At 44.8% G+C, this 22,244-nt stretch overlaps 1 protein-coding gene across 4 annotated transcripts in view; it reads right to left on the reverse strand.

The window, feature by feature from the left end:
- The window catches only part of KCNN2 (potassium calcium-activated channel subfamily N member 2), a 478,995-nt gene that overhangs the window by 34,469 nt on the left and 422,282 nt on the right, over nucleotides 1–22,244 (reverse strand). For all 4 annotated transcript variants that reach the window (XM_059175837.1, XM_059175836.1, XM_059175838.1 and 1 more), the window contains one exon: nucleotides 2,140–2,281. In XM_059175837.1, coding sequence (XP_059031820.1) covers nucleotides 2,140–2,281 — 142 coding nt within the window. The remainder of the gene's footprint in view (nucleotides 1–2,139; nucleotides 2,282–22,244) is intronic.

The raw sequence follows: 22,244 nt of genomic DNA on the forward strand, positions 1-22,244 counted from the left end.
GAACAAAATGCTATCTTCTGAGGAGAAAGGAGGAAGTGATCCAATAGTTAACAGAACAGACCACCCCCAGCATAATGAAAAAAAAATTTTTTTCATTAAAATGCACAGAACTGCATTTTTCTTTTATAAGCCAACCATGTGAAGTGACACCCACATATTATATTCCTTACAATTGGGACCTGAAATGGTCATCTTGTGGATCCTGGTGGCCTTAAAACTAGCCCTGGATTTTATGTTCCCACATAGCTGCCTTACCCCAGGTCGGTACTACCGAGTGAGAGAAGAATGTTCCCGCTCCAATCTATGCCACAGGCACGCAGTCCTTCCTGCTAGTTCTGACTCTTGGAACAGTCCCCTGAGGCAGCTGTTACAAGGGTACGGGCTTCCCTGGCCACTGTTCAAAGGCCTTCACATGGAGAGCCTGTGCCTCTGCTGCCAACCTGGGGGTGGACACAGGGGAGGCATTGGGAGAGATGCCTAACTTCAGAAATGCTGGGAATTTCCTGCCTAAGGAGCTCCTGGTATTAGCTCTCATATCCTGACCCAGGCAGAAAATCAAAGAAGCAGCGAGATAATATTTGGCTGTATCCAAACTAGAAAAAGCAGCTAAGCAACGAATAGAACATAGGTCACTGCCAACAATGTGGCAATGGGAAGTGATGCCTGGCTTCGGCATTTAAAAGTTCACACCGCATTATGATCAGTTTGAGACAACTTGCCACCCTCCCGTCGTCATCTAAAACACATAGAACAAGGGCGCCTGGGTGGCTCGGTGGGTTAAAGCCTCTGCCTTTGGCTCAGGTCATGATCCCAGGGTCCTGGGATCAAGCCCCACATCGGGCTCTCTGCTCAGCAGGGAACCTGCTTCCTCCTCTCTCTCTCTCTCTCTATCTGCCTCTCTGCCTACTTGTGATTTCTGTCTGTCAAATAAACAAATAAAATCTTAAAAAAAAAAAAAAAACACATGGAACAAACTAGTCCCAGTTAAAATGGAAGGTGTAAGAAGTAAGGGGGTGTGTCTGTACCTGCCACAGGTCTCAGAACGGTGGTGTGTCGGTGCCTGAGTGGTTTGGTCGGTTGAGCGTCTCTTGATTTTGGCTCAGTCATGATCTCATGTATCGTGAGATCAAGCCCCACATCAGGCTGCAAACATTTCTCAGTATCTCCCCCAGACCTCATCTCCCATTCCAGCCCTCATGTCAGACCACCTTCCACCTTTTTTCTTTTTCTTTTTTTGGCGCACGCACACACTAGAGAAGACAAGCAAGGCAGGGACAGGTAAAGAAGCAGACTCCCCACTGAGCAGGGAGCCCTAAGCCAGACTCCATCCCAGGACGCCGGGACCATGACTTGGGCAGAAGGGAGATGCTTAACTGACTGAGCCACCCAGGTGTCCCCACTTTTTTACTTGACTCTGTGTGTTCCTGGCCCAGTGGTTGTGCTCAAAGGTACCAAGCTCCTCCCTGACCTACTGCCTTTAAACAAACCATTTCCTCCTCCTGGATGTCTATCCTTGCCTAAGCCTACCTTAACTTAGAAGTCAACTTTCCCACAACAGAGAAGAATATGTTATTCAGAAAATTGTAAGGAAAATACATTTTAAGTAGGTACTATACGATACTTAAAAAAAAAAAAATCTGTATGTAAGTAGCCCATGCATTCTAAACCCAACTTCAAGGGTCCATCATAGTCTAATTCTGTAACCAACAAAATGCGCGACTCTTCAGCCCTTCGCCACACTTCAGGCCAGGTTATCAGGGTCCCTGTTTTGCAGATAAGGAAAGTAAGTTTCAGAGAGAAGAAATTTACTAAAGTTCACATAACTAGTAGGACAATGGCAGAAACCACTGAAATAAAGAAATTTCTGGCTGAAGCTGAAGCTCAAAGACCAGGATTTGCTCATCAAAATTAGTCCCTCTCCCCCAAAGAGCAATCCAGGGGCACAGTGAGCTTCACGGAGCTGTGTCACGTTAAGAATGAAGATGAAAATCAGTGATGTCCTCTCCCAACCCAGAACTGATCATTAATGCTTTGCCGCTCACGGTCAGGAAACCGAATGGCACACCGTCACACCATCATGTGGAGTGCCTTCGCGATCTTAGAGAATCAGTGAAAGAAACAAAGTGGCAGGATACTTACCATTATTCCAGTAAGCAAACAGACACCTTTCCCACAGTATGTGTTTGGTACCATGTCGCCATACCCGATGGAGAGAAAAGTTATTGATATCAACCACATCGCTCCGAGGAAGTTGCTGGTAACATCCTGCTGATCATGGTACCTGAAAAACAGCAAACAGAGCCATTCCTTTTTAATTCATCCACAGAACGGCTACCAGATCCAATCCAGGAAATGCACTGAGTAGCTTCTACAAAGTGATCTACGTGGAGGGCTTCAAATCTCACTATTAGGTGTAAATACAATCGAGGTTCCACCTGAGCAATCTGACAGATGTCAGGAAGTTCCCCAACGTTAAAAATAGTCTGAAAGAGGAACTCTAAAAAAAATAAATAAATAAATAAATAAATAAATGAGAGCTGCTATGCTCACAGGTGTAAACTGATAAATGCAGATGTGTCTCTGAACTCTGCCCAGACCTGCCGCCGAGATGCCTAACTTATGGGACACCGTGCCGCGCTGGATTCAGCCTGCGATCTCCCCCCACCCCCATCCTGAGAGTAGCAGGAGCCATGCTGCTCCCTTTGCTGAGATTGTCCTTTTCTATCTTTAACTCCGTGATGCTCTGGCTCCTAGTCATCCTTCAAAATTAAATGTGGGGGGTGGGAGGGCAGCCTTTTCCATCTGCTTGTCTCCCAGCCCTGCCCGTAGACCCCCTCAGCATCCTTTGTCTTCCTCCCTCATCAGACAGTACTGTAACGGTCTACCTGGAGCGACTAGCTGTCTTCCCTGAAAATGGGACAATGATTGCACAATTCTGGCCTGGACTTGGAGCTATGTGAGTGGCTCCCCTGGAAGAACTCGCCCTGGATGCCTGTTCTTTATAGTCATGAAGCAGAGTGGCCCTCCTTTGGTCTCCATGGCAGTCAGACCCCAGACTCTGGTCACCAGAGACATTCTTGCTCATCACCAGCTTCTCCGAAGGACCCTCTTCCTTCCCAGCTGTCAGATGCCCCTGGGGAGGACTCTCCTGTCCTCACGTCTTATTCTCCAAAGCATGCCGATAACCTCCTAGCTTGCACACACACAGCTTACTGAAGGGCAACCTTTAGATTATAACTCTTTCATGATACTGGGGTTCTCTCTAGAGTATACTCCAATAAGAGCTTGCCTAAAACAGGGAACACATGATGCCAGAGAGGGGAGGCAGGAATGTTCATGTCCTAGTCAACGTCTAATGGTGAGACAAAGCTTCATTACCAAGCATGATCTACGGAAAGATCAGATACATTTAAGAGTCAAAAACTCTGATTCCCTGACACCTATGAAATATTTGTGGAGCGCCCACTAAGTGTTTAGCACTTGACTTCCATGTTCTCAATTTACGTTAATATTTTAAGACCTAGACGACCTTTTTGGCTGAAACAGCTTCTGTCTTCACCCCCTCTATATCAATAAAGTGTCGCTTGGAAAATGTGATCACGTCTCAGGTATTTCTACACCATGAGTGACCAGAACACATCCGCTAGGCACAAGGAACTACAAAAGAGGAGTTTGAGATTTAAAACTAAAAGGGAAGGCCTCTAAGGGGAACCTCCATGGCTGGTGTCCTCAAGGAAATAACTTGGGCATGGCTGTGCAATCTTTCCAAACTATTCTTTCTGGAGCGCTTTTCATTTGTTTCCTGAAGCTTGGAGAAGGAAGTAAATGGTTTCAAAAATCACAAGAAAACACATTCACTGGAAACTTAAGCAAGCTGACTCCTCTTTAGTTGCTTAACGTAATAAATACCTGAGCTTTAAATATGCAGACTCCTTCCATCCTCATTTGACTCTTTGCAAAATCCTGAAGCATTATGCTGTGACATCACTGTGTCAATATTTACTATACCCTACGCACTACTGTAATCCTGCAGTGAAGGTCCTGATTAGAAGCAAACTTTCTAGGAATTGATATTTTAAGGCTTGGGATTTACCACTAAATTATCTTTTTTTTTTTTTTCTTGCTTATGGAGTAATAACCTGCCTGAAAAGTAGCTCAGAACGGAAAAACAGCATCTCAGACTAATGTTTATGTTACACACTCAGACATACTTAGTTGTGAACAGTCAAGATTGAGGTAATTAGGGAACCACGTTAGACACTATCTGAATAATCAAGATTTCTTTCCTGGCAACTCAAATATTAAACTTACCCGCAGGATGATATTATCCCTTAGAACTGCCAGGTTTGGAATGACACCAGATTCACACCACCGTGAGTGATTAATTGCACAATTTAAAAAGCAGAGGAAATATTTCAAGACTTTTTTTTCCCTTACAGATGTTTATTTCACGAACTTACTCAGGCAATGCCGACCTTCTTCTTCACAAGGACTACTCTATGAAAGACATGAAGAACTGACTCAAAGTGGCAAAGTTCAAGTTCTGATCACTAGGAATACTTGTTTAAGGAAAAATACATCAAATAAGATTAAAATGAGAGCAAGGAAGGCCTGCTGATCTCAAGCCTTTAAAATCAGAACTCAGACTTACTGCACTATTTTAAAGCAGGTGCACACTTCATAGACATAAAGGTTTCAAGATCAGCTTTGAGGTTTGAAAAGAAGCAAAATATTCCTTCTCTTAGTTTCCATTCATGTCTTCACTGTTGATTGTGGGTCTACCGCTTTTTCTTAAAAATGACAGTTTTCTATAGTACTTGTTGAAATGTGCCAGGATTATCTTTCCAAAGGCATTACAGAGTTCTTCCCTGAACGAGGTGGTCTTGGCTCCGCACCCCTGACTCCCCCGCAGAGCCTTTCCACACGCACCAGTTCTGGTCACACAAATGGCTGGCACTTAGGCCATCCTCTTTCATGGTTTTGTTTCTGGCCTGAAAACGACTTTCCTTCTTCCTGGAAACAACTCCCCCCACCCCACCCACCTTCCTAGCCCTGATTTGTACTTAGAGAATCTACTCATCGGTCCCCTTTTCCAGACTCCACAAAGCTTTTGGGCAACGTGGTGCTCCAGGACTCCAGGCTGGTTCTTTGTCTGCAGGAGACTCCTGTAGAGCTCTCTAGTGTCATCAACCAATGCTAATTCAGCCACAAGACATGTAATGTATAATCTTCTCATCTAACATGCCCCCAGAGTCTTAATTATGAAAAATTCGAGGACAAAGACTAGGCCTTTATTGAATGAACTAGCATGACAAAATGAAACACTTATTCTCGAATTGATGTGCCCTTGTGGCCACATGCTAGGCCTTCAGGATCACATACACAGCAGCACAAAAAGGGGACAGAAGTGAGTCTTGCCCATCAATCAATCTGTCATGTTCTCTTCCAAGATCTGTATGCAACTTATAAGGTATTTTTACACTTATAAAAGATAATTCAGCAACAGAGGTGAACAGCAGACAAACTATGTTCATTAACCATTTTTTTATTAAACATGTAGTTAATACTAAAAATGGGAAAAAGATCTCATCTCAATTGTCAGCTCTGATCTCAGATGCCAGCCTTGGTTGTAGAATAAAAAGTATTATGGATACTGAAATGCATGTGATTCATCCACCATTGGTTCTCTCTTGTGATTCTACCTTTCTCTCTGAAGATGCCACTAAAAGGACAGCAAGGCAATTTTTAAAAGGTATAAACCCACAAGAACAAAAAGAAAGGAAAGGAAAGATCAGAGCATGAAAAAGAACACAAATTCATACACACAAAAGTACATGGGGAGTTCTGTTTCTAGCCAAGAAGGACTAACAAGGGACTGGATTTACACTGCCTCTCAAAATGACTACAAAACCAGAGTATTTGAGACAATGGTTAAGGAGACATAGATCAACTACTAATAAAGGCCAGTGATTCCAAAGAGATAGTAAACAACCACAATGGTCATACAGTTGTGCCACTTTAACACCTGAAGAGAATCCTCAGGATGTGGCTCAGGGAGGGAAACCAGGCAAAGCCCACAGTTTTCCCAAATTCAGGAACACACCTGGAAATCTGCAGGGGGTGGGATGGTGGAGTTCACAGGGTCAAAATCCAGAGAGGAGAACTCTACATCAATGGAAATCCAGAAATCTGCACAGCAGTCTCCTTGATTATTCAGCTAAGGACTAATCAATATGTGGGTGTGAAACCCCAGTGTTGAAGAAATGGAAGTACTTTACAAAGTGGTTCAGTATCACTTGAAGGTATGTTGTAGTAAGTGGCATCCTGTCCAGTGAAAAAAATACAGTGATAAGTTAGTTACATTGTACCTAAGTGCATAGGTATGCTGTTAGCCTCAAGGAGCCACGAAAATACTACTTCAGAGAGTAACAACTGATAACACAATAAAGCAGAGAAGATGGAATAATAAAAAAAATCCCAAAAGAGGCAGAAATAGAAAAAAAGAACAAAGAACAAATGGGGACAGAAAACAAACAACCGGAGGACAGATTTAACCAAGCGTATCTGTAACCACATTAAATATAAATGGCCTAAATACCTCCAATGAAACAGCATAGGTTGACAGAGAACCCAAGAAAGGTTCACAACAAGGAGAAACCAGTTATCATGCAGAGTGGCTAAGAGCCAAAGCTGGAAACAGACAACTGATGGTGTCTAAGTAAATGGAAGGATAGATGCCCACATTTGTGTCCCTTTCTGGTATCGCCAGACACTAACAGGAGTTTATAGCTTAGTTTCTGCAGATAGACTGCAGAGTCTGACCTGAAGATCAGGAAAGATGTTTGGGGCTGAAAACATGGGGACTGAATTCAAGTCTCCAAAGTGATCAGCAGGATCTCCAGTTCCCTTTCTTCACTGCCTATCCCTGACCCTGTAAGAGATCTCAATAATAGGACTCACTATTACAGAGAAAGAATATTTTTCTTTGGAGAAACAACACTTTAGCGAAAGACATACATGTACTAACATCAAGGATTCCCTAATGAAAAACATGCAGCTTTCTGCTTATCCATCCCACAGGAAATTTCACCACACAACAAGCACCTCTCCCCACACAGAGCCTCCAACTTCTACTCTTGAACATGCAAGAACTACAATTGATCGGCACACATCTGAAGTATATTCTCTACGGAAAAGATGCGGACAACAAAGGGGAGGAGCAAAGAAGACATAAAGAAAGAAAGGAAAGTAGGAATGGATGGGGGGAGCGAGGAAGCAGAAGAACCTGGATATAATGCAGGGTGTTGGGGACAGGACTACTGAACTCTCTAATTTCTGTCAGCAAAGACCTACGGGAAAACATGGCATCCTGTGGATGTCAAGTGCAATTGAAGAATATAAGGGGACTCTTTTTTTTTTTTTTTTTAAAGTCAATATTACAGTGAAAAAAATAATCACATCATAAGAATATAAAATAGCAGGAATCTCCCAAAAGCAGAACAAAGGGACAAGGGTAAAAGAACAAGGAAAAAGATACACTCTCAGAGAATCAACACAGAGGGCCTAACAACTGAATATTCAAAGGAACACAGAAAGGGGAAGGAAGGAGATGAGCATGTTCCTTTATATCTTTGGTTTTCCAGGAAAATGAAGGCAGGCATCTCTAAGGTTCTCGTTGCTATCTGCATACGGAATAAAAAAAAGATCCATGCTGTTGGGGTTGGAGGTGGTAACAGTAGATTTTAAAATACTAGGAATAAGGAAGAGACCTTGAGAAGTTTCAGACAGGGGAAAACCATATCACAGCTAAACATTAAAAATGGTTGCATGTAAGATGATTTGTGTGTGTGTCTGTGTGTCTGTGTATTATAGTGGAAGAGGGGGAGGCAATCTATTTCTCCTGGATTGATAGAAGGGCAGGATGGAGATTCTGGGCAATTCTGGGAGGAAGAACTGAACAGGCATGGCTCTGCTTGCCCACAGAGCAGGCATCTCTGGTTCTCTGTGTGGTCAGCTCCCCCAGGGCAGGGGTGAGGCCCCCAGGTTATGTGGTGTACCTACAACTCCGTGTACTTCAGTGGTGGATGAGGGGACCCCCAGGCAGCCCACTGGGCTGTAGGTCAGGTGGGATGTCCAGATCTGCTTCACATCAGTAAGGAAGATGCTATTTTGACGTTGACCAGCTGAAGACCCAGAGAAGTGAGAGCAGGATGATCAATGCTCTCTCCCCAAACCCTAACTGTGTGCACGTCATTTGGATTTAAAGAGAAAGCAAACAAGTGATTCGATTAACGAAAACAAAGAAGCACAACAAGAAGTCCACTGAAGGCACGCACCTAGGTTCAAAGGAGAGAAGTGCTGAGTATCAACAGCTAACAAAGGAGGGTGACCTGCCTCTCTGTACATGACCTTGGAATCACCCACGAAGCATTTAAGAATAACCAAGCAAAAGCCTGGTGTCCCAGGACATGGATTTTTTTTTTTTTTTTTTTTTTTTTTAAGAGCTCTCAAGTGATTTTAATGTGTTGGTCAGCCTGAGAACCATTATGGGCTTTATTTCAGAACTTCCTCATTCAACCTACATGTACTGGGAATATGCAGATGAACAGAAAAGAGGGAGAGTTCATGGAAGTTTAATATATGGTAAGGGAGAAAAAAACTGATGGCCAAGAATAATCAGGTAACAGGGAAACTGGCATGAATGTGAAGACGAAAGGTCAAGGCAGTTCAAGATGCAATGTATATAACAGACTGAAAGCGATGACAGGATTATTTCACAATAGGACAGTGATGCCTAAAATTATCATTTTAAATTCCACCAGAATGCAATCCAGTAGGTTGAAGTATGCTACTGAGTACCTCTCTGAGAGAGGGCTCTAAAGTGAAAACAGATCATCTTACGTATAAAACTATTCCGTGAATATATTTATGCGAAGTTCTTTCAGACCAGAGAATGTGAACATATGACTTTCTTCTTGTCCTTTCCTTGCTTTCCTGCTTTTCTGTCACTGAGTTGTGGACACACAAACATGGCTTCACGGTTTTGGGGGTCCCCATATATTGACTTCCTTCACTACTGATAAGTATATGCCAAGGAAAGGGGCAGAGAGCCCAGTTTCAATTTCGGCAGGAGCCTGTTCTGATTTTCATTAAATGCATATTTCTTTCTTAACTTTAAAGCGCCAACGTGAGTCTTCTGTTCGGATTTCATTTTGCTCCTGTTGCCCATTTGGATTGCTTTCCTGTCTTCTGTTAATTTGGAAAAGTCAAAAAGCTAAAGGCGTCTCTCTTTTCCTCCCTCCTCCCCATTTCTCCCTTCTTCTTGCTTCCTCCCCACCTGTTTTGTGCCAGGCTTGCCTCCGGGGAGCTCGAGAGGGCGAGAGGGCGTGGTTCTCTAAAACTACCAAGTTCTTTTCATGTGTTAACCTTGGCTAATGAGAGTTTCATTCACTGTATGGATAAGAAGACTGATCTTTGGGTAGGGACCATCAGTGGATATGTTCTAAGAGCACAAGCTTCCTACGAAATAAAGCTAAAAGTCTCTAGAAAAAGAGGGGGATGATAGACCAATTTTTCAGACTTGGAAGAATTATATTATGTCCCACCCTCCCAAAGAGATATTGTCTCTATTATTCTTGCATCTTCACTTACATGAGAATAAGTGAGTTCAGAAAGGACTTGCCGGTCAGTAAGTTAACAGTCTCAGTTCTCTAAGTATTTGACAATGATCTATTTTAAAAACCTATAGGAAGACAGTGGTATCACACTAATGGACCCTAAAAACAAACTTGAAACGCCTTCTTAGCACTGGGGCTCTCTCTGATAAAAGGGTTGGGGTATTAGGGAGGGCACATGTTGTGATGAGGACTGGGTGTTATACACAACTAATGAATGACTGAACACTATATCAAAAACTAATGATGGGTTTGTTGGGTAATTGAATATAATTAAAAAAAAAGAGGGGGGTGTTGGTGAAATATGGCCGGCTTTGGACAGAACTTCCAGGTCTGAGAGCCATGGTCGCCAAGTCCGGTTCCTAAAAGTGAAGATGGAGAAAGACCCCAGGGCATACATGCCCATCATGAGAGATTTTCCTGAACAGAAAACTCGATTTAAACAATAGTTCTCAATCCTAGCAGACCAAATGCCATGTCTTGAGATGGAACTCAAACAAAAATCAGTGTAACACCCTAACTGCAATACAGAGAAATAAAACAGGAGTACTTTACAATAAAGAATGTATTTCAGCATCTAAATATTCAGACAAGACTAACTTAGAAGACATGAAGATCAGTGAGTTGGTTTGTACCTTTAATGTAAACACACTTGTACACAATTCAGTCCGATGAATATGAACTGTTTTGGCAATTCCAAAGCCACGGGGGTGCGGCCAGAGCTGATGTGATCTTCTGAAATGTGAAAAACTTCCAGCCAAACCCCAAATATAACAAATGACCATACTCCCTCCACTTATACATTCTACATATGCTGTCAACTGTATTATTATAAATCATGTAATTAAAAAAATGAAGTATATATTCCAGTCGGACAAACATATTTTGTTTATGCTGATAGTGGACTGAGGTCTAAGCTAATGAAAATTGTAAATAGGTTTTTAGTACACAGAATGTCCAGCAGGTCGGTCCAAGGCCAGGGGAGATGCAGATCCTCTGCGGGAAGGACTGTCCCATGCCCATCAGAATACAGAGCAGCTCTGCCTCCAGCCAGTGACCAACCAACCAACCAAAAAGCCCTTCTCCAAAACTTTTTTTTTTTTTTTAACTTTTACTTCAAAAGTCCTGGGGGCAGTATTCCCTCCAGTGAGAACCCTAGAGTTTCTGCTGGGAGGCTCCAACAGCCATCCAAAAATCTCGAGCTGATTGCATGTCAACATATCCAGAAAGCGAACGGAAAAAACCTTGGAATTCAGCACTAATGAGATTCTCAAGCCCCTGCCCCTCCCCAGGCGATCAAAGGAACATCCGAGGCTCCCAAGGCTTGCATTTCTGACCAGTCTCTTTCCCCTCTTTGTGCCTTTCTTTATTCCCTTCCCAAACCTTCGTTATTCACCTTTTCCGAGGCGTGCTGCCTCCCCTCAGCTCCTGCTCCCTGCCAGGCCCCTCACACTCACCGTGAGCTCCTCTCCAAGGGGGCAGGTGGAGGCCCGGCACACAGAGAGGGAGCTATGCAGGGTCAGGCCCCAAGATGCCCCTCCCAGAAAGTCACTTTTGCTAAAAGCACTAGAGCTTCCATCTGACACAGGCCAGCCTCTGCCAATGGCCAGCGGTGGTTGCCTACGTGGGCCTGGCCCGGCCATGGCTTGTGAAGCCTCTGCATGATCTCCCCTTCTGCAGACCCATCCACCTGGCTTCTGGAAGGCTGAGAAGAGTGGAGGGAAGGGTAGTCACTAGGTGGCAGCGGCACACCAGCTTATCCCCAAGGCTGTCCGGCTGAGTTGGGCCTGATTGGTGCCAGGGTCAGGGTCCTGAGGGCCTTTACTGGGAATACTTCCCAGCAAAAGCCCTTGCCCTGGGTGTCCTGGAAGTAGGGGCTGTTCCACGTGAGAAACAGCAGTGATGGGTAACACAGACAGTCTCAGGCCATTCCTCCGTCCTACGTCCAGTAGCCCTCAGTGTTGCCAAGAATCTTAGGGGCATCTCCCAAGGTGGGATGGGTGGGTGACTGAGTGGGGAGAGGAGTGGGGGAAGGGGAGAGAAAAAGAGACAAAGAAAGGGAGAGAGAGAGAGAGAGAGAGAGAGAGAGTCATACCCCCAACCTGAGATTCTCTCTAGATCACAGACCAGACCTTACCTCCTAAGTCTGTAAGAAAAAAACAAAACTGAGGATTTTTTTTTTTTTTTAACTAAAACTTGTCCATGTTGGATTTGAACCCGCATTTGCAGATACATAAGTTGGGGGTCTTGTTTCCGTGCTCTGAGATGGGGTCCAGGAAGGACAGCTCTGCCTTCAGAGCTGCAGCCTCTCCTGTTAGCTCTTTGAGTCCCGGAGTGGCGAGTCTTCCCAGCCGAGCCTCCCCCTCTCCTCTAATATCAGAATCATGCCACCTGCCCGGGGAGAACCACGGACTATCCCCACGCAGCCTGCTCAGGCCCTAAAGACTGGATGGGAGATCTAGGCTGAGCCGGTGCTCTGTTTGCGTGCAAGAGGACACAAAGGGGAGCGTCTGCTTTAGCGAAGGCACCTTCCTGCCCACAGCTGAGGTGGCAGACGGTGGGGGGGGCGGGGGCTTGATGTTTCTCCCTTCCTGCACACTGACTGGTCCCACTGAGACAGAACATGCAGGGGGAAGACCTGAGGAAGGACAGGAAGGCAGCCTAAGGCAGGAGCTGGCTCGGAACCCCAGGGGAGAGGACAGCAGAGCACAAAATAAGGAGAGCAGGGACAAAGGGGGACGCTGGGCAACCAGAAACCAGAGAGAGAAAATGCAAGAAGAAAAAGAAACAGCTGCCAGGATTCCTGTGCTATTCTGTTCCCCTGCCTCCTCAGCCTCCCACCGACCAGTGCTTGGACCCTGGCTGGGGCGGGGGGAGGTGCACCGGGGAGGAGGAGAGAAGAAACCACAGAGGGTCTGAGAAGGTCACCTGCACGGTTTTCCCACTTCTAGGAACTGTGCCTTGCTTGCTTCAGCACCAAGCATCCTGAATGAAAGGAAAACACAGGTCCCGCATCACGCAGGAGGGGCACCTGGGGGGCACAGGGCCCCCTCAAACTCGACCCACTGCCTCCGAGGGCCTAGACCAAGCCCCGGCTGCCCTAAAGGCTCAGAGGTCTGTGAGAGCCAGAGGGATATTTTTACACCGGCCGGAGACGAAAGAAGAGAAGGAGGGGCCCAGCCAGGAAGACGTGGAGGCTCGGGGTGAACAAGAGCGAGAAAAGACGGCAGGGAAACAGTCGCCGCCTAAAACTGGCAAAGCACACACAGGTGCGTTTCGACTCCAGCCGGCCTCCTTACAAACTTATCCAAATTAAAAAAACAAAACAACCAAACAAAACAAAGAAATACTCATGTATGGCATTAAGGAATCACAGGCTTGCACTGGTTCCCACAAGGGGTGCCGACTCCTCCCAAGAAAGAAACACAAGAAGGAAAAAATTAAATAAATAAAGCCAATTCCACAGGCTTTCGTTAGCCTGCCGTTTCCAGGATCTGAAGTATTTAAAAAACGGCAGTCCACACCAGCACCCGGCCCCACGGCCACCCCCTCCAGAAGTCAGGTAGGGAGAGTGCACCCCGAGAACGTGGGCTACATTCTTAGCTCACCAGAGTACACTGGCAATGTGTTTGCTGAGCCCTGGGATAGCAGACATTGGTCACCTCTCCTACCCCTCCCCCCACCAACCAAAGAATCAAAATTGTAGCTTGCCAAATCAGTGAGGTTAACTTTTTTAATTTTTATTTTATTTATTTATTTTTATCCAGAGAGCTCAGGAATCTATGAAAAGGAGCAGCTTGCAGGGAAGCCTGAATGCATGAGGACCTCCAGAAGCCATCAAGGGACGGGACTGCAACAATCCGACAACCCCAGGAACTTATCAAGCTGGATTGCATGATGCATGCCCATCCCTCCTCTTCAGTGCAAACTTGTGGCAGGGATATGATCTTCTTAAATGCTGTTCCTGTTCAGCGGCACAACCCCAGCGTGACCTTACCAAGCGGCGAGCATCTCCTTCCACTGAAAGGACCACATTGGGCTAACAGCACCGAAACCCTGAGCCCAAAGGCGACAGCTGGACTAAAAGCAAAGACTTCTGCTAGTCACCATAAAATACATCATTAACTAACACAACACAATAAAAAAGAGAGAGAGAAAACTGAAAAAGATAAAAATTAAAAAAATAAAAGCAGAGTTTTCTGCGTGGTGCCTGGAGATGGTGAAGACGTGGCTTCGCAGACAAAAGTCAGACCATCAGTCCTCCCTTTCTTCTCCAAATCAGGTTAGGAAGGGCTAGTGGCACAGCTTGGCAAACCACAGGGGTGCCCCAGGGGAGAACGGATGTGCCTGTGCTCTCCATAGGCTTTGAAGCAGCCTAAGGGAAATGCCTGACCTGCAAACACACCGGTTAGCATGGGAAGCATAAACTCCCTTCCAGCTCCGTCCGGAAGGGCTTTCTGCAACAATTCTGAAAAGGGTCACCCTCTGTGCGGTCCACATCACCAGCCACAAGCCACACGTGCCCCTTTGAAGGGTGGCCCGTACAATTCACTTTTACCCATTTGAAATGAAAATTAAATAGCCACCTTGGGGGGGGGGGGGTTACTGGCTGCCCTATCAGACATCGAGGACCAGACGGCCAAGTGGGGACAGGAGAGCCATAGAACACACGTGATCATGCCTTAAGAGCATCAGAACATTCTCTCTGCCAATGTGAAATGGGAAAAAGGAGTCTAATACATTCCCCAACTTTGGGGGCCTGAAACGAATATCTATCTACAATTGACACAATCTTCTGTACCTTATGGTCATTTGCTTATTTTTTGTTATTATGCATCTCAGGTAAAGAAAATAACTGTTTTGAAGAAATACGTTGAATTTTTTTTAAACATTTTTTAAAAAATATTTTATTTATTTATTTGACAGACAGAGATCACAAGGAGGCAGAGAGGCAGGCAGAGAGAGCAAGAGGAGGAAGCAGGCTCCCCGCTGAGCAGAGAGCCCGATGTAGGGCTCGATCCCAGTACCCTGGGATCATGGCCTGAGCTGAAGGCAGAGATTTCAACCCACTGAGCCATCCAGGCACCCCAGAAATACATTGAATTTTGATCAATTTAGGTGTATTCATTCATTCTGACACACAATATTCCCCTGGTTCATGGGCAGGGTCGGTGGGAGCAGGAGAGGTGAGGCAGCCCCACCCACGGATTCTGAAACCCACAGCAAGTGATCTTTGTCTCCACAGGCTGGACACACCCTCCTGTTCTACCACTCAGTCTTCCTTTTGTCACTTTTCCATGATCCCGCCCATACTGAGAAACACAGCCGATTCCCAGAAGGGACCCACAAAAAAGTGAGTGGAGGGCAGGCGGTTAGTTCTGGGCGGATAGTTTCCCAAAGCAAACAACCTGAACCAGAGTATGTCTTTCAAGATCACTATCCCAGCTCTTGCTCACTTGGCATCCTCTTGAAACAGTGACAGAAACGGGCGGCAGTTCATCTGTTTACCAGGTCATTTTGGAGACAGTTGAACAACATGTGTATTTTTTAAAGATTTTACTTATTTATTTATCAGAGAGAGAGAGAGAAAGAGAGAGCAGCATTCAGAGGGAAAAAGCAGGATCACCCACTGAGCAAGGAGCCCGATGCGAGACTCAATCCTAGGAACCTAGGATCGCAAACTGAACTGACACTTAAGGCAGACACTTAACCTACTGAGCCACCCAGGCACCCATAGTGAGAGGTACATTGATAGCAAATGACAGGGAAAAAGAAGTCATGGGGATGGGTGCCCAGGTGATCTTTGGTTAATCTGTGCCTTTTTTTTTTTTTTAAAGATTTTTATTTATTTATTTGATAGAGATCACAAGTAGGCAGAGAGGCAGGCGGGGGGGTGGGGGGGGGGAGGAAGCAGGCTCCCTGCTGAGCAGAGAACCCGATGTGGGGCTCCATCCCAGGACCCTGGGATCATGACCTGAGCCGAAGGCAGATGCCCAACCCACTGAGCCACCCAGGTACCCTTAGGCTGTGCCTTTTGCTCAGTCAAAATGATTTCAACACAGACATTCCGTGGTGCGAATATTTTACTTACGCAACTACTTAGCTCACGGAGAAACAGTTTCAAAGCAGTGTGAAGAGTAACGCAACCCACAATGGCTTTCTTCTGCTCCGTTTGATTTAATTAACGTGTTTGTTTCTTGTGTATTTTACTCAGAAATAACATTTTCATAGCGTCTATCAGGGATGTAAACGCAGCTGAACACTTTAGGAAAGTGTGGACTTCTAAAATTAAAACCGTTCTGTAATAACTGCCAGACATTTTTTCTTAGTAAAAGGAGGTAAGGGATTTGGTCAGGCATTTTTTTTTTTTTTTCTAGTAAGGATGCAGTTCTTGGTTTGTCTGCACACAGGTACATTATTAATAGACGTGGTGTTTATCCTTCAATCACTCGGTGTGTGTCATTTTAGGTACTGTCCCGACCATGTGTATCTTTCACATCCCCAAATGCTTTATATATAGATATCTATAGGCTACGTTACTACTGCACTCAGAATTACAATCCCCATCCATCTCCATTGTATACCACTCAGGAACCACCTGAAATTTGTTTTCTGAGAATGACCAGGAGGGACCCCTGGTGGCCTTGTCATGTGGCTTAGGAAGGGAACAGAACACATAGAAAGTGAAGTTTCAGGGCATCTGGGTGGCTCTATTGGTTAAATGTCTGCCTTTGGCTCAGGTCATGATCCCGGAGTCCTGGGATGGAGCCCCACATCTGGCTCCTTGCTCAGCGGGGAGCCTGCTTTTCACTCTCCCTCTGCTGCTGCCCCTTCTCGTGCGCTCTCTTCTCTCTCTCTCTGGCAAATACATAAAAATAAACTCTTAAAAAAAAAAAAAAAGAAAGAAAATGACGTCCCATGCTGTGCCAGGCAACGTACTCAGAGCAGTACGGGACGCCAGGAGGAAAGCTACGTGGGAGCCATGTGGGAGTTGGCTCAGAGGAGCAGAGGGCTTCCACAGCTCTGCGTCCTAATTCCCCGACTCCATGAGAGACGAGAGCAGCGCTCCCCACCACAGCTGGGTGCACTCGGGCCGCTGGGGAGGCTCAGGTCTGTGCTGTGTCCTGATGCAGGAAGGTTGTTCGGTTTCCAATCGGTGCCATTTACACAGCACCCAGTGGTCCTCCCTCTGCGTCCCTCACCTCCAGAGAGCCAGCTGTGCTGATTAGACGAGCTGGGGTCACCTTTCACAACGCTGCAGCCCAATAATCAAGGAGCTACAATGCTGGAGCTACAATGCTCCATCAAAGGTGGAGCCTTGGGGCGCCTGGGCGGCTCAGTGGGTTAAGCCTCTGCCTTCGATTCAGGTCATGATCTCAGGGTTGTGGGATTGAGCCCCACATCGGGCTCTCTGCTTGGCGGGGAGCCTGCTTTCCCCTCTCTCTCTGCCTGCCTCTGCCTACTTGTGGTCTCTCTCTGTCAAATAAATAAATAAAATCTTAAAAAAAAAAAAAAAAAAAAAAAAGGTGGAACCTTTTCTTCAGGACCCAGCCTCCACTGGCTTCTCCAGGCTTAAGTCTTGCTGGTCTCAAATGCGCATCCTGAGCTACCAGGGGAGCACGTTTGATTGGGGTGGGGGCGGTGGTGTCTCTTTTGTTCCCACCTCTCTGGGCCTCTCTGCATGTGCTGTCTTTTCTTCTATTGTCTTAAGCCCCCCAATGGCCTGGTATCAGACCTTCACATCCCACTTCCAAAGACTTCCTACCACCTTCCGCCTCCTCATCTTAAGGGTGCGCCAGGCGCCTCCCTCTGGTCCCATGGCACCTGTAAGCAGTCCTACTCGCTGTCTTACCACCCGTGATCCTTAGGGGGCGCACGCCGTGCCCTGTTCAAAGGAGCCACTTCGCACCATGGATGTTGCATGGTAGACACTAAAAAAATTCATTTTTAGTGAATGAGTAAGTGAAGCAATCGCCTTATGCACCATCTTCCTCTAGGACTGAGATGATACAGGCGTCGCCACTTCCAACAGCCTCCTGTCTCCAGCCTGTCTCTTGGCATCCCCCTTCCTCACTGGTCCAAGAAGGTTTCTAAAACACAAATCTAACGATGCCATTTTGTCTCACAACCTTGGGTGGCCCCTCCCTCTGTTAGGAAACAAAATCCCATCTCCTTAGCATGAGGCCCAAGGCCATTTGCAGTGGGGTCCCAGCCCACCACGCTTACCATTTTGTCCCATCACTGGCTACCTGCTGAACTCTGCTGCCTTTGTCCCTTGGCTTCTAAATGTCCTTAGCTGTGTGCTAAGGAAGCTGTGTGCCAGGGGTGCCTGGGTGGCTCAGTGGGTTAAAGCCTCTGCCTTCGGCTCAGGTCATGATCTCGGGGTCCTGGGATTGAGCCCCACATCGGTCTCTCTGCTCAATGGGGAGCGTGCTTCCTCCTCTCTCTCTCTGCCTGCCTCTCTGCCTACTTATGATCTCTGTCTGTCAAATAAATAAACACAATCTTTAAAAAAAAATGTCCTTAGCTAACTTCTCCATCTTCGGTGCTTACCCGACCTGAGAAATACTGCCTACACTCCTTAGGCACAAGTCCATAGGGACATCACAATATTTATGTCAAAGTGTAATTTAAGTCTTGTCAATTATTTAAGATTTATTTATTTGAGAGACCGCGAGTGTGCACATGTGCCAGAGAGAGCACAAGCAGGGGTAGCTGCAGGCAGAGGGAGAAGCAGGCTCCCCGCTGAGCAGGGAGCTGGATGCAGGACTGGATCCCAGGACCCTGGGATCATGACCTGAGCCGAAGGCAACCGACTGAATCACCCTGGCGCCCAAATCTTGTTATTTATTTGTCTTTTCCAGTGGTCACTGAGAACCCAAGCAGGGACTGTCGCTAAGATCCCACAGATTAGCTCAGTACTTGTTTCCCAGTGGGAGCCCAATACATGTTTGCATAACGAATTACAACAAGTCCAAATCCTAATCACTGAAGATTTGCATCTGGGAAATTATTTGCTTTAAATCAGAAAAATAAAACCTACTACAGTGGTATTTTATCATATAGCCAGAGAGTAAGGTAAATATATTACTTGGAATATTAATGCCCATGCTCTCAAAGGTTTTTATTGTTTTATGTTGTGGTATACTATAATCTGTTGATTGCTTCTGTGAATCTCAGCTTCACCAAATCTAACAAAATTTAGTGAATTCAAAGAAAACCTGGATTTTATCTTAGTTTTCCTTTCAGAATTCAAATCCTCTCAAATTAATTACAATTATTATTGACCCCTGTCCCCAAGATAAAAGGACAAATTCTTCACTGTGTAGGATACTATTTATTTCAGGCATTTGCCAATTTGTGATTCTTGTGTTCTTGTATTGTGTTCTTTTTTTAACTCTTCAGTTTCATTTTGACTCTAGAAGAAAGATATTTCTTATATAATCCTAATGAAAGAGCACCTAACATTTCCAAAATTCTTTCTGTACATGAACAATGAAAACTGTGTGGCAAAATGCTAGATACAGCCTATGGGACTTACACGCTGAAAGAGAAAACAAATTATGAAACAACTGTTATGACTGTATTAAATACCTACAAGCCATTACCATATATATGTGTCACGGATAAACAGGAACATGCGTTGGTTCCCAAGGGTCTAACGATTACAAAATCCCCAAGACAAAGGGTAACATGAGACTGGGTGAACAATGAAGAAGTAACATAGTCTCCTGATTTTCACAGCAATCCACAAAACCACTTACTAAATACAAGACATCCCCCTACGACGGAGCAGTAACTTAGACTAGAAAAAAAAAAAAAATCCTAACCTCTCTTGTCACTTTCAGTTTAGAGAAAGACACTGGAATACGCTCGCTCACTAAAACTTCCATTTCTTCGCTCTCAAGTTTTTTTTCCCCTCTGCATATCCACTGTCTCATTTCCCTGCACTTATGAACTGATAAATGGATCTTTGAAGCCAATCCAGCTCAACCCTCTCATTTAGCAGCCAGAGAAGCTGAAGCCCAGAAATGTGCACTAACTGTCCAAGGTGACTGAACGGATCGTCAGCAGGAGGAGTGAGCACCCAGGTGTCTGCTCCCAGCCCCACACACAGGCTTTCCCTCCTGAGTACCTCTGAGGGTCGCCAGTGGGCATCCAGGTTTCAAGACTTGCTCCCCATGCATCCATTTCATGTGCCTTTCCAGATAATTTCTACTATGAAAATTTTAAAAGCTTCTAAAATCAGTACCCTTCATTAAACTGCTTTCCTGAGAGCCCTCGAGGGCAGAAAAATAATTTTAGTAAAATCCACTTATTCATAAGAAATTAAATATTTTATGCAATGGATAATTTGAGATCCTTGTGTTCTTGTTCTTTTTTAACTCTTCAATCTGATTTAGACTCGGGAAGCAAGACATTCCTTACATAATCCCAATGAAACAGCTCCTAATGATTCTCAAGTTCTTTCTACAGGAGAACAATGAACATTATGGGACCCAAAGCTGAAAATAACCGACAAGACTTCCACTGAAGCAGAAAAAATTTAAATCAACTGTGAGTACTGTATTAAAGACCCTTGTGCTCCCTAGCATTTAAATACTTAGTCATTCTCTTGTGGGAAACGCTTTAAAAATCTCTTAGGCTGGCATTTACTGTTTCCTAAACGAGAAGGCGATCTGCCCTTCTGACCTTATCTGTAGACACTATGTTCTCTAAACAAGTTATTAACATGTGTGTTGTCTCTTTCACTTGTGCCCTCGGTTCCCAACCATGTGATATACTCAAGGACACTTGAGAATATCAATCCTATTCAAAGGACACTTGCATTCCCTGTCTCCCTCTTGGGTCTTCACCCCTCTCCAACCAGCACTATAGGTCCTGGGGCGCCTCTTCCAGTTATCCTGGACCGTGAACCCCAGAGACCGGTCCGTGGCCCAAGCCTTCTTTAATTGCCCTGCATCAATCAGCCCTGACAATATCTGGCAAGGCCTGTTAGAGACGGCAGGTACTCAAGGAACATTTGCTGAGCAAGGGCAGGAAACAGACAGCTGTATCCCAGTGGAGAAGCAGAATCCCAGGGTGGTCCAGGTTGATGTGGGATCTGGCCACAGTTTTGAGTCTATTAGGTACATTTCCATTCTGAATCCCAAGCAGCTAGGTACGTTTCTGCATCAAACCAATTTTACTACTTGTCTATTTTTTTTTTTCTCTAAAATTCACTATGTAACTGTTCCTGTCCTCCTAACTTGACTACAGAACATAGACCTTTTGTGGACAATGGGGAGGGTATGTGCTATGGTGAGTACTGTGAAGTGTGTAAACCTGGCAATTCACAGACCTGTAGCCCTGGGGCTAATAATACATTATATGTTAATAATAATAATAATAATAATAATAATAAAGAACATAGACCTTAATTTTTTGTTTTTTATTTTTTTCTGTTTTGTTTTTTCATGACCAAAATGGTCTCTCATGCTATTGGACTCTTAAGTATTTGTTTTGCTCTAACAGTGACAGGGCAGTGGAGAAGGGATATTTGTCCCCAGAAGACACCATGGTGAACTATGGTTTCTGATTTCATACGCTTTGTGTTTGTTTATCCTATACCCGTACAGCTGGGTTGTCACTAATTTGTTATTCCCCCTTCAGTGGCTTCAGTGGTTTCCTTCTCTTTCCAAGTTATGGCTATTGAGAAGATGGAATTTTGAGCTGCACTAAAGTCACGTCTAATGAAAGGTAAAAGCTCTCACCCAGACCACCAATCATTATTATTATTTTTTTAATGAATAAAGCACATCACAGCTTTAAGACCTTTATTTTTGGCTACTCACTGAAAGTCCTGAGTCTTTCTTAGCGGAATTCTGGAAGGACAGGATGTTGGGTAATAGACCACCAGGAACAAAGTAAGACAACCTAAGGTCATATACTTCCTTCCCCAAGCTTTTATTTTAGACAGATGGTATTATTAGTCAACTATTATGGAGGGATATCTCTATGTGCTGCCACGAACAAAAAGAAGTTAAAAAGAGAGTTAAAAGAAATACAGAGTTTAAAAGCCCGAGTTAAAAAGAAGTACAGAATGATGTAGTCAACAGAACGATCCTGTTTTTGCTTTGGGGGAAAAAAAATGCTGTATCAATATACAGCTTGGAAGGAAACAGACGATTAACATGGAGTTTTTGTTAGAGCAAATAATGATTCTTGCCAGAGAGTGGAGAGGCTAAAAGGGGATGATTATGGTTTAGATTTAGTTACTGTTAGAGTTCTGGGTTCTAACTTCTCTGAAATTAGAAGTTCTCTGAAGAACACGCACTGTATACATTGGTGCCAATTCCATAGAATCTCTTGGAGACACAGTACATGGGTCACATACAGTCAGTTACTGAAAAAGTCCTGAATGCTGGAAAGGAACATGTAACTCACTAATTGCTGGCTACAGGGCTCAGTATATATACATTACACTTAGTTGGTTAATTGTGTTAAATACTCTGTAAGTCATCTATACATACTAACCTTTTGTTTGAATGACCCATTAAATGCTGAGTTTATGAATTTCTACTTTGATGG

Source organism: Mustela lutreola, chromosome 5, assembly GCF_030435805.1.
Source record: "Mustela lutreola isolate mMusLut2 chromosome 5, mMusLut2.pri, whole genome shotgun sequence".
Lineage (NCBI taxonomy): Eukaryota > Metazoa > Chordata > Mammalia > Carnivora > Mustelidae > Mustela > Mustela lutreola.